This window comes from Colobus angolensis, unplaced genomic scaffold, assembly GCF_000951035.1.
Source record: "Colobus angolensis palliatus isolate OR3802 unplaced genomic scaffold, Cang.pa_1.0 Scaffold32, whole genome shotgun sequence".
Lineage (NCBI taxonomy): Eukaryota > Metazoa > Chordata > Mammalia > Primates > Cercopithecidae > Colobus > Colobus angolensis.
In genome coordinates, this window is record NW_012116488.1 from 9564654 (window position 1) to 9575394 (window position 10741).

A 10741-nucleotide genomic window follows, 5' to 3' on the forward strand; every position below is an offset into this window, starting at 1 on the left:
GTGCCACTCACTCCAGCCTGGGGGACAGAGTGAGATTCCGTCTCAAAAAAAAAAAATAATAATAATAATAATAAAAATGAGGTTCAGGGTCTCGGAAAGAGATCTGCTCAGGGGCGTGGCCCTGAAGTTTAAACTTCCTTCATTTCCCAGTAAATCTAGAAATTCATCTGAGATTGTGACTAATTTACCAGTGGCCAGTGGATGAGGGAAAGAGTGGGAATCTGAAAACCAGAACCTCGGGGAAGTGCAGAAATTGGTCCCTTCTGGGAGGTGACAGAATGAAGTCCCCGGAAGCTGGAGCTGATGAACCACAAACACAGTGGACCAGCTCATTGACCTCACATTTAAGTCAGGGTCTTCAAAGGAGGAGAGAAGTTTCTGGGCCTACCTGAATACAGGGTTTAGATGCTCTGTGAGTATAAAAAACATATGTCAACTTTACCTACAACTGTCAAAGAAGAAAAAAGCTTCAGGTTTACAGTTTTCCATCTGAATTCTAGAATTTAAATTGGTGGGTTAGACATATTAATCTCATCTGGGACAAAGGAATAAGAAACTATGTCCTCAGAATGCACATACCAAATTCTTTCTTTTCCAAAATTGGAGGGCATTGCTATTCTGCCAATAGTTTCTAAGAGGTGAACCTGAACTTGTCACCAGAAAGTAGAACTTTTGAACAGTGGACACTATTTCTTTAGACGCAAAACAGAGAAGACCTTCTGCATAGGGTTGTTATGAAGAACAAACACAATAATGCATGTAAGGGTCTTAGCACTGGGCAGATGCTCAAAAAGTATTAGCCTATAAACAAACACATTAACCAATTCTATGAAGGTCATGTCTCTGGGAGAATGCTTACCCTGCTAGATCAAGAACGTGGATTGTTGGAATTACATTTGTTCCATCGCCAAAAACTGGTAATGCAGGAATCTCACCCAACCAAGCCATCTGAAAGAAAAGCAAAATCATGTCCCCCAGTTATACGTGGATGGCTATTACAGCTCACACATAAGTCTACAGTCAGAGGCATCCAAAAGGCCTAGCTCTCTGCTTATGTAATTTCCTCCAGGGGGTGTTTTATAAATCAGCCCTGGTGAGATTTAGGATCAAATTCTGCCAAGAGAAATAACGTGTAGCCTTGGGACTGAAATACTTTTCAAGAAATCTACAACCTCCCAGTTGTATTTAGTAGCTATATGCATGCCATCTACATAGAGAAGAAATGTTTTCACATGCATGATGTCTTAATTCTCACAAAAAAGACAAATTAAAATTGAAAATTACCCCTACCAGTAGGGATGAGGTGACGGGAAATAATTACCATCAGTACAGGAGTGAAATGCTTAGTGGATAAAGTAGCGTGCAGGAGGTTACACTTGTGAGAGCTTGGACTGGAACCCCAATCCTCAGACTCCAAATCCTCGTCTTTTCTTCTCATTAAGTATTTCAGTAACCAAACAGACATGCTGAGTACTGTTTAAGTGTCACGTATTAGATTATTTTGAATTGTTGTTGAGTGAAAGAGGTAGGGGTGGGGGTCACAGTAGACCACTGGGTCTTGTAAGGTATTTTGGACTTCGAGAAAGTGTTGAAGGGTTCTAAGCAGTGACGTGACACCAGCAGGCTTGCTTCTGTTGCCTTGTGGAGAAGTGGTGGGAAGGAGAGTCCGATGGGGAGAGAGAGATGATGGCAGGTGTGCAGGCGAGATGGGGTAGCCTAGCTTGGAGGTGGGAAGTGCACGGAGTGGGGATGGAGAGAAGGGAGATGTTGAGGAGGCTGACTGTAGTAACTGGGAATTTTGTGATGGGTAATGTGAAAGGAAAATAAATCTTGGGACCCCAAAATCACTAAGCCAAAGGGAAAAGTCAAGCTGGGAACTACATAAAGCAAACCTGTCTCTTGTTCAAAGATTTTATTTTTGTTTCCTTTTTTAAAATTATTATTATTTTTTGAGATTTTGAGATGGAGTCTTGCTGTCACCCAGGCTGGAGTGCAGTGGCACAATCTTGGCTCACTGCAACCTCTGCCTCCCAGGTTTAAGCGATTCTCCTCCCTCAGCCTCCCAAGTAGCTGGGATCACAGGCATGTGCCACCACACCTGGCTAATTTTTGTATTTTTAGTAGCGATGGGGGTTTCACCATGTTGGCCGGGCTGATCTCGAACTCCTGACCTCAGATGATCCACCCGCCTCGGCCTCCCAATATGCTGGGATTACAGGCATGAGCCTCATTCAAAGATTTTAAAAGCTACATACCTTCCTCACAATTTGCCTACTGGGAAATTATTTGTAGGCCCCCAGAGCTTTACCCAAAAACAGTTCTGTTGAATTTCACCCTGACAATGTAAATTGACAGCTTATCTTCACAGGTACAAGACAAGGACAGAACTCAAAGTCATCCCTAGGCTCACCTGACAAATGCATATCTGATTGCTTCCTCTGCCCTGTGTTTATTTTATCTTACATAAAAATGCAGACTCGCTGAGCTAGATAAACGCGTAAGTGACTATTCCTCTACCCTTCCCTCATGTTGAACAGCTGATCAAAGACTCAAAAGAATACACCCGCTTGCCTCTTATCTACCCACACCTTTTATTTATTTTTTGTAGACACAGGGTTTCACCATGTTGCCCACGCTGGTCTCAAACTTCTGGGTTCAAGCCATCCACTCACACTGGCCTCTCAAAGTGCTTTACTGGGACTATAGGCATCAGCCACCACGCCTGGCTTACCCACATCTTAAAAAAAATTCTTCCTCTTTCTCTAATATCTACCCTTTTCCCTTTAAATACTGAAGCACTCTAAGTCATCTTTGGAGAAAGGCACAGGTCTGTCTCCTTGGCATGCATCCTTATCCTTGACACAATAAACTTCTAAATTGATTGGGACGTGTCTCAGAAACTTTTTGGTTTGCAGTAAGGTGGGAGGAGTTGGATTCTGATCATGTAGCTGGTTGGAGGGTTGCCCCATTTTCTGAGATGGGGCCTTGGAGGAGGAGCAGGTTTGGGGATGACTGTAGGTATAGTTTGGATTTGGGAAAGACATCCAAGTTGAGGTGCTGAATAGGCAGCGGGACCTACAGAGCTAGAACTTAGAAGAGAGAGAGCCTTGCTGGAGACTGAAGTCTGAGTCATTGGTATCAGTCATAGGAATAAACAGACCAAGGGAGAGAGAGCAGAGGGTGAAGAAAAAAGGTCTAGGGCCGAGGCCTGAGAATGCCAAGATTCAGTGAGCAGGCAGGTGAGAATAGCTGAGAATGGACAATGAGAAAGAGCTTCCTTGAGCTTCTCCTCTGCAACTGTCATATCTCTTGTATTAAAAAAATCGGTTCAAGGCTGGGCGCGGTGGCTCACACCTGTAATCCCAGCACTTTGGAGGCTGAGGCAGGCAGATCACAAAGTCAGGAGTTCAAGACCAGCCCGGCCAATATGGGGAAACCCCGTCTCTACTAAAAATACAAAAATTAGCCGGGCATGGTGGTATGCACCTGTAATCCCAGTTACTCAGGAGGCTGAGGCAGGAGAAATTGCTTGAACCCAGGAGGTAGAGATTGCAGTGAGTTGAGATTGCGCCACTGCACTCCAGCCTGAGCTAAAGAGATAGGCTCCCTCTTTAAATAAATAAATAAATAAATAAATAAATAAATAAATAATCAAATAACAATTAAAAATTGGTTCAACCAACCTTTCTTGACTACACTTTTTCCTTTAACTCCTGCCTTCTTTCTTTGCACCTCTTCCTTTTACAGGAAAATTCCTTGAAATATTTTTCTATTCTCATTGTCTTCAATTCCCCTCCAGCTGTTCCCTCTTGAGCCTACGTCTATTAGACTTTTGTTCCACCCAGTGCCAAAAAATTCAGTGGTCAATTTGCAGGTTTCATCTTAGTTGATTATCTGCAGTATCTGACACAATTTGTCATTATTTCTTTTCAAAAACTTTTTTTTTTTTTTTTTTTTTTGAGACAGAGTCTCACTCTGTCACCCAGGCTGGAGTACAGTGGCGCAATCTTGGCTCACTGCAAGCTCACACCTGCCTCAGCCTCCCGAGTAGCTGGGACTACAGGCGCCCGCCACCATGCCTGGCTAATTTTTTATATTTTTAGTAGAGACGGGGTTTCACTGTGTTAACCAGGATGGTCTCGATCTCCTGACCTCGTGATCTGCCTGCCTCGGCCTCCCAAAGTGCTTGGATTACAGGCATGAGCCACCATACCAGGCCAAAACCATTTTTTTAATAATTATTTACTCTCTCTTATTTCCTCTCCTGCCTCCTGCCCACCTTCTCAACCTCCTTTTCTAATTCCTTCCCATTTCCCTATAACCTCCAATATTGGAGCGTTCCAAGACTCAGTCCTCAAGCCCCTATCTCTTCTCCATGTTCATTCACTAGTTTATGTCAGCCCGTCCCAAGGATTTAAGTACCCACTGTATACTGACAGCTTCCATGGTTATGTCTCCAGACCTGACCTCCCCCATGATCACCAAACTCTTTAAATCCAATTGCCTACCCTGTGTCTATACTTGGATACTAATTATCTCAAACTTCCGGAACTTTTCATTGCATTGTACCCCAGCCAGCTCCATTCCCTGTCTCCCTCATCTCAATAAATGGCAGTGCCATACTTCTAGTTGCTTAGACCAAAACCCTTAAAGTTATCCTTTGCTTTGTTTCTGTCATCCTTACCTCCGAGCTTTGAACGAATCCCATTGACTCTCTCTTCAAAACACGTCTGAAATCTGAAGTTTCCACTGTCCCCACCATTCCCACCCAGGTCTCAGGCACTACCCTCCTCGCTGGTTTCCTTGCTTCCTGCTCCTGCCCTTGCCCCAAATAGTACATCCCCAGCACAGCAGAAGGAGAAAGCCGTCCTTTTCTATCACATGGATTATGTTGCTTCCGTGCTCAAACAGTCTAATGGTTGCCCAGCTCACTCAGAAAGAAAGCCAGGGCTTCACGAGGGGCTACGAGGCTGGGCTTGGTCTGACTCTCTCATTGCCGCTTTGACCCCATTACCACTGTTCTCCCATACTTCAGCTAGATTGAGCTAGACTGGCCTTCAAATGTAGCCAGCACATTTCTGCCTCACTTCTTTGCAGTTACAATTCCCACTGCCTGGGATGTCTTTCTCCAGAAAGCCAATTAGCCAGTTCCCTCATTGTCTTTTCCTTCCTACTCAAATGTCACATCATTGGAAAGACCTTCCTCAACCTTCCTATATAAGACGTAACACCCCCCAGCCCCGCCAACTTACTCCCCAGCACTGTCTGCCTTTCTCTGCTTTGTTGTTTTCCACACCCTGATTCAACATCTGAAATACTCAATATTTACTGACTTGTTTATTATCTCTTTCTCCACCCCGCCAGAATGTAAGCTTCGCAAGAGGAGGGACTTTATTATTTTACTGTATCTCAAGTACCTACAACAGTTTCTAGCACCTGGTGGGCACTAGATCAATATTTGTTTCATGAATGAAAGGAGATACATAGTTTTCTTTATTATTTTGAGAGTGGTAAATACAAGTTAATAATGGGAAAGAAACGTAGGTCTTTGTGGTCGCATCCATACTTTCTTTCAGTTTCTGCTATTCTATTGCACTAACCACATCCAAAGCAATCAGAAACACCTTCCCTTCAAATTGTGTATCTTTATCGTAAGACACTTTTAAACATTCCATGTCATCACTGAAAAGCCATACCTTAAAAAATGTGTGTAACATGCCTCCTTCTGCTCCATACTGGAGTCCAGCAGCAACTACGTAAGTTGCAAATTTTCTGGTCTATCAGATAAAATACAGAAGAGAAAAGCTGGATGTAATATTTTTAATCATATTGAACCAGATTATTTTAGTAGTTAAAATGAGCACTTTTGGAACTTCCGTCAACTCTTGCAGGTTACTGAGGTATTGTTCGGGATACAAATCGTATCTCTCAAAGGGAGAAACAACACCCCACGCTATTCAGGAATACCTCTGACCACTATTAAAATTTAACAAGGACTCCTAATTAAATTAAAGCCCGGGTTTTTGTGAAAACTTAGTACCTGTAAGCTCTATGCTGGGCACTGAGGGGGGAAAAGAAGATAGAAAAACAGGTCTTTCCACGAGGATCTTTAATGATCTAGTACATGAAACCAAGAAGCTGGTGATGGGCCTTAACACAAGGATGGAAATTCACATGAATTGTCCCCTTCACCCTGGACGAGCAGTTTAGGCACTGTAAGAACTGGCCTCAATATTTATTTTTAATTTTTAATATTTGTGGGTATATACTAAGTATATATATTTATGGGGGTGTATGAGATGTTTCAATACAGGCATGCAATGTGAAATAAGCACACCATGGAGAATGGGGTATCCATCCCTTCAAGCATTTATCCATTGAGTTACAAACACTCCAATTACACTCTTTAGGTTATTTAAAAACCTACAGTTCAGTTATTACTGACTATAGTCACCTTGTTGTGCTATCAAATAGTAGGTCTTATTCATTCTTTCTAACTTTTTTTGTACTCATTCACTATCCCTCCCTCCCCTCACCCCCTAGTACCCTTCTCAGCCTCTACTCTCTGCCTCCGTATTTAACCAGATAAGCTCAAAATACCATCTTTATTAATGATATGAGCTCTACTGGAGACCATGCCTTAGGTGAGCTATGATGATGAGCTTCCTAACCCTGAATCTGGAATAAAATTGACTTTTCCAACCAGTCCCAGGCAACACTGGACAACGAGGGACTTCTCCACATGGCGGCCGGCTGCTGTAAGTCTCAGGGCATGAGGAAGGTGAAATGCACAGTAGCCACCATCCGTGGAGTCCCAGAGAGAAGGGAAGGAGGAGGGGCCAAGCTCACATGGCCAGGCCCTCCCCAAACCCACCAATCAGAAAACTCGCTTGAGCTTCTTCAGGCGAACAGGGGATGGTGCAAGAAGATAGGAGTTTTTTGTTTATTTGTTCTGAGACAGAGTTTCACTTGTTGCCCAGGCTGGAGTGCCGTGGCATAATCTAGGCTCGCCGCAACCTCGGCCTCCTGGGTTCAACTGATTCTCCTGCCTCAGCCTCCCAAGTAGCTGAGATTACAGGCGAGAACCACCATGCCCAGGTAATTTTTGTAGTTTTAATAGAGACAGGGTTTCACCATGTTGGCCAGGCTGGTCTTGAACTCCTGATCTCAAGTGATCTGCCTGCCTCAGCCTCCCAAAGTGCTGGGATTACAGGCGTCAGCCACCATGCCCAGCCTACAGGAGTTTTTAGGAAGAATGTTACTCAGGCTCTTGTGGGAAGATAGTGATCCCACCTCACAAATATTAGGCCTGAGAAGGGGGACATAACCACAAACATGATAGAGATTTTTAAAATTATAAGAGAGACTTATGGAAAACTTTCTGCCAACTAATTTGAAAATTTAGCCTAAAGGGCTCATTTCTTGCCCCCAAACTCCTGCTAACTCCCTTCCCACAGTCCAGGACAGTTTTTCAACCAAAGTCTACCAAACAGTCAAAGGGTAAGCCCAGAGGCAGAGCAAGATGGCGGGATGGAAGCCTCCCCCGCAAGGACAGTAACTATCTACACAGAGAAAAGCTTCATAAGAACCAAAAATCAGGTGAGCCCTCATAGTACCTATTTTAACTTCATATTGCTGAAAGAGGCACCGAAGAACCAGAAAAAACAGTTTGGAATCGCCAAAGCCACCCACCCCCGCCAGCAGGAGAGCATCTCTGGGCGCTGCAGGAGGGAGAACACAGCACTGAGAGGCATTGAACTTAGCACTGTCCTGTTAGAGCAAAAAGGAAAACCAGACCAAACGCAGCGGACACCCACCCAGCCCATGGAAGGAGCATTTAAACCAGTCCGAGTCAGAGGGGACTTTCCGGTATCAGTGGTCAGAACTTAAGTGCCTCCAAACCTCGCCACCGAGGGCTATAGCGCTCTGTGTCTCCAAGCAAACTTGAAAGACAGTCCAGGCCTTAAGGACTGCAACTCTAGGTGAGTTCCAGTGCTGAGCGAGGCCCAGTGACAGTGGACTGGGGGAGGGCACACAACATACCGAGACACCAGCTGGGGCAGCCAAGGGCGAGCTGGCACCACCTCTCCTCTAACGCCAGGCTGCACAGCTCGCGGCTCCAAAGACACCCCTTCCTTCCATGTGAGGAGCAGAGAGGGAAGAATGGGGGGACTTTGTCTTGCATCTAGGACACCAGCTCAGTCACAGCAGGAAGGGGCACCTGTGAGTAGGGAGGCCCTCATTCTAGGCCCTAGCTCCCAGATGACATTTCTAGACACAACCTGGGCCAGAAGGGAACCTGTTGCCCTGAAGGAAAGGACCTAGTCTCGGCAGCATTCATCGCCTGCTAACTGGAGAGCCCCTGGGCCCTGAATAACCAGCAGTGATACCCAGGTACTATGTCAAGGGCCTTGGATGAGACTTGCTGGCTTCAGGTGACATTCAGCACATTCCCAGCTGTGGTGACTACGGGGCAAAACTCCTTCTGCTTGAGAAAAGCAGAGGGAACAGTAAAGGGGACTTTGTCTTGCACCTTAGGTGCCAGCATGGCGAAAGTTGGGTAGGGCACCAAGCAGGCTCTTGGGGTCCCTGCCATGACCTGACTCTTTTTTTTTTTTTTTTAGACGGAGTCTCGCTCTGTCGCCCAGGCTGGAGTGCAGTGGCCGGATCTCAGCTCACTGCAAGCTCCGCCTCCCAGGTTTAGGCCATTCTCCCGCCTCAGCCTCCGGAGTAGCTGGGACTGCAGGCGCCTGCCACCTCGCCCGGCTAGTTTTTTATATTTTTTAGTAGAGACGGGGTTTCACCGTGTTGGCCAGGATGGTCTCAATCTCCTGACCTCGTGATCCGCCCGTCTCGGCCTCCCAAAGTGCTGGGATTACAGGCTTGAGCCACCGTGCCCGGCGAGCTGACTCTTGAATGGCATTTCTGGACCTGCCCTGGGCCAGAGGGGAGCCCGTTTTCCTGAAGGGTGAGTCCCATCTGAAGGGTAAGTCCCATCTGAAGGGTGAGTCCCATCTGAAGGGTAAGTCCCATCTGAAGGGTGAGTCCCATCTGAAGGGTAAGTCCCATCTAAAGGGTGAGTCCCATCTGAAGGGTGAGTCCCAGGCCAGGCAGCAGTCAAGACCAGCTGACTTAAGAGACCTTGGACCCTAAGGGAACATCAGCACTAGTCTGTCAGTACTTCCTGTGGCCTGGGGTGGCTACTGGGTGAGGCTCCTCTGTCTTTGGAAAGAAGAGGGAAGACTGGGAAGGACTATGTCTTGTGGTTTGAGTGCTAGCTCAGCTGCAATACAATAGAACACCAGGCAGACTTAGTTTATCACTAAGGTTTATCACTGTAGTCCCTGACTCCCAGATGGCACTTCTTGACCCACCTGGGACCTGGGGGACCTTGCCACCCTGAAGGGAAGGACACAGGCCTGGCTGGTTATGCGACCTGCTGATTATGGAGCCTCAGAGCCCTGAGTGAACAAAAGCAGTAACCAGGGAGTGGTTACAGCAGGCCTTGGGCAAGATCCAGTGCTGTGCTGGCTTCAGGTCTGACCCAGCACAGTCATAGTGGTGGTGCCTACAGGGGTGCTTGTGTCACTCCACCCCCAGCTTTAGGTGGCTTAGAACAGAGAGAGAGAGAGAGAGAGAGAGAGACACTCTGTATATTTAGGAGAATGTAAGGGAAGATAACAAGAGTCTGCCTGGTAATCCAGAGAATTCTTCCAGATTTAGTCTAAGACTATCAAGGTAATACCTCTATGAGTCTGCAGGAACTGCAGCATCACTGGGCTTGGGGTGCCCCCTAAAGCAGATACAACATAGATCATAACACGTAAGTCCTTTCAAATATCTGGAATGCCTTCCCAAGAGGGACAGGTACAAACAAGCCCAGATAGTAAAGAGAGCAATAAATACCCAACTCTTCAATGCCCAGACACCAAAGTACATCAACTAGCATCAACACAACCCAGGAAAGCATGACCTCACCAAATGAACTAAATAAGGTACCAGGGATCAATCCTGGCAAAAGAGAGATATGTGACCTTTCAGACAGAGAATTCAAAATTTAGCTGTATTGAGGAAAGTCAAAGAAAATCAAGAAAACACAGAGAAGGAATTCAGAATTCCATCAGATGAATTTAACAAAGAGATTGAAATAATTTTAAAAAATCAAGCAGAAACTCCGGAATTGAAAAATGCAATTGCTACACTGAAGAATGAATCAGAGTCCTTTAATAGCAAAATTGATCAAAGAAGAAAGAGTGAGCTTGAAAACCCCCTATTAAAAAATGTAGTCAGAGGAAAAAACCAGAGTGCTTCTTCTCTCCCAAAGGATCACAGCTCCTCACCAGCAACGGAACAAAGCTGGATGGAGAATGACTTTGATGAGCTGACAGAAGTAGGCTTCAGAAGGTCGGTAATAACAAACTTCTCCAAGCTAAAGGAGGATGTTCGAACCCACTGCAAAGAAGCTAAAAACCTTGAAAAAAGATTAGACGAATGGCAACTAGAATAAACGGTGTAGAAAAGACCTTAAATGACCTGAAGGAGCTAAAAACCATGGTATGAGAACTACGTAATGCATGCACAAGCTTTAGTAGACAATTCGATCAACTGGAAGAAAGGGTATCAGTGATTGAAGGTCAAATTAATGAAATGAAGTGAGGGCCGGGCACGGTGGCTCAAGCCTGTAATCCCAGCACTTTGGGAGGCCGAGACGGGTGGATCACGAGGTCAGGAGATCGAGACC

At 45.6% G+C, this 10741-nt stretch overlaps 1 protein-coding gene across 1 annotated transcript in view; it reads right to left on the bottom strand.

Annotated features, from left to right (window-relative positions):
• Positions 1–10741, bottom strand: part of AK7 (adenylate kinase 7) — a 110658-nt gene that overhangs the window by 58224 nt on the left and 41693 nt on the right. The window contains exons 6-7 of the mRNA XM_011951490.1: positions 5697–5777; positions 860–948 (exon numbers count right to left, since the gene is read on the bottom strand). Of these exons, the coding sequence (XP_011806880.1) occupies positions 860–948; positions 5697–5777 (170 nt within the window). The remainder of the gene's footprint in view (positions 1–859; positions 949–5696; positions 5778–10741) is intronic.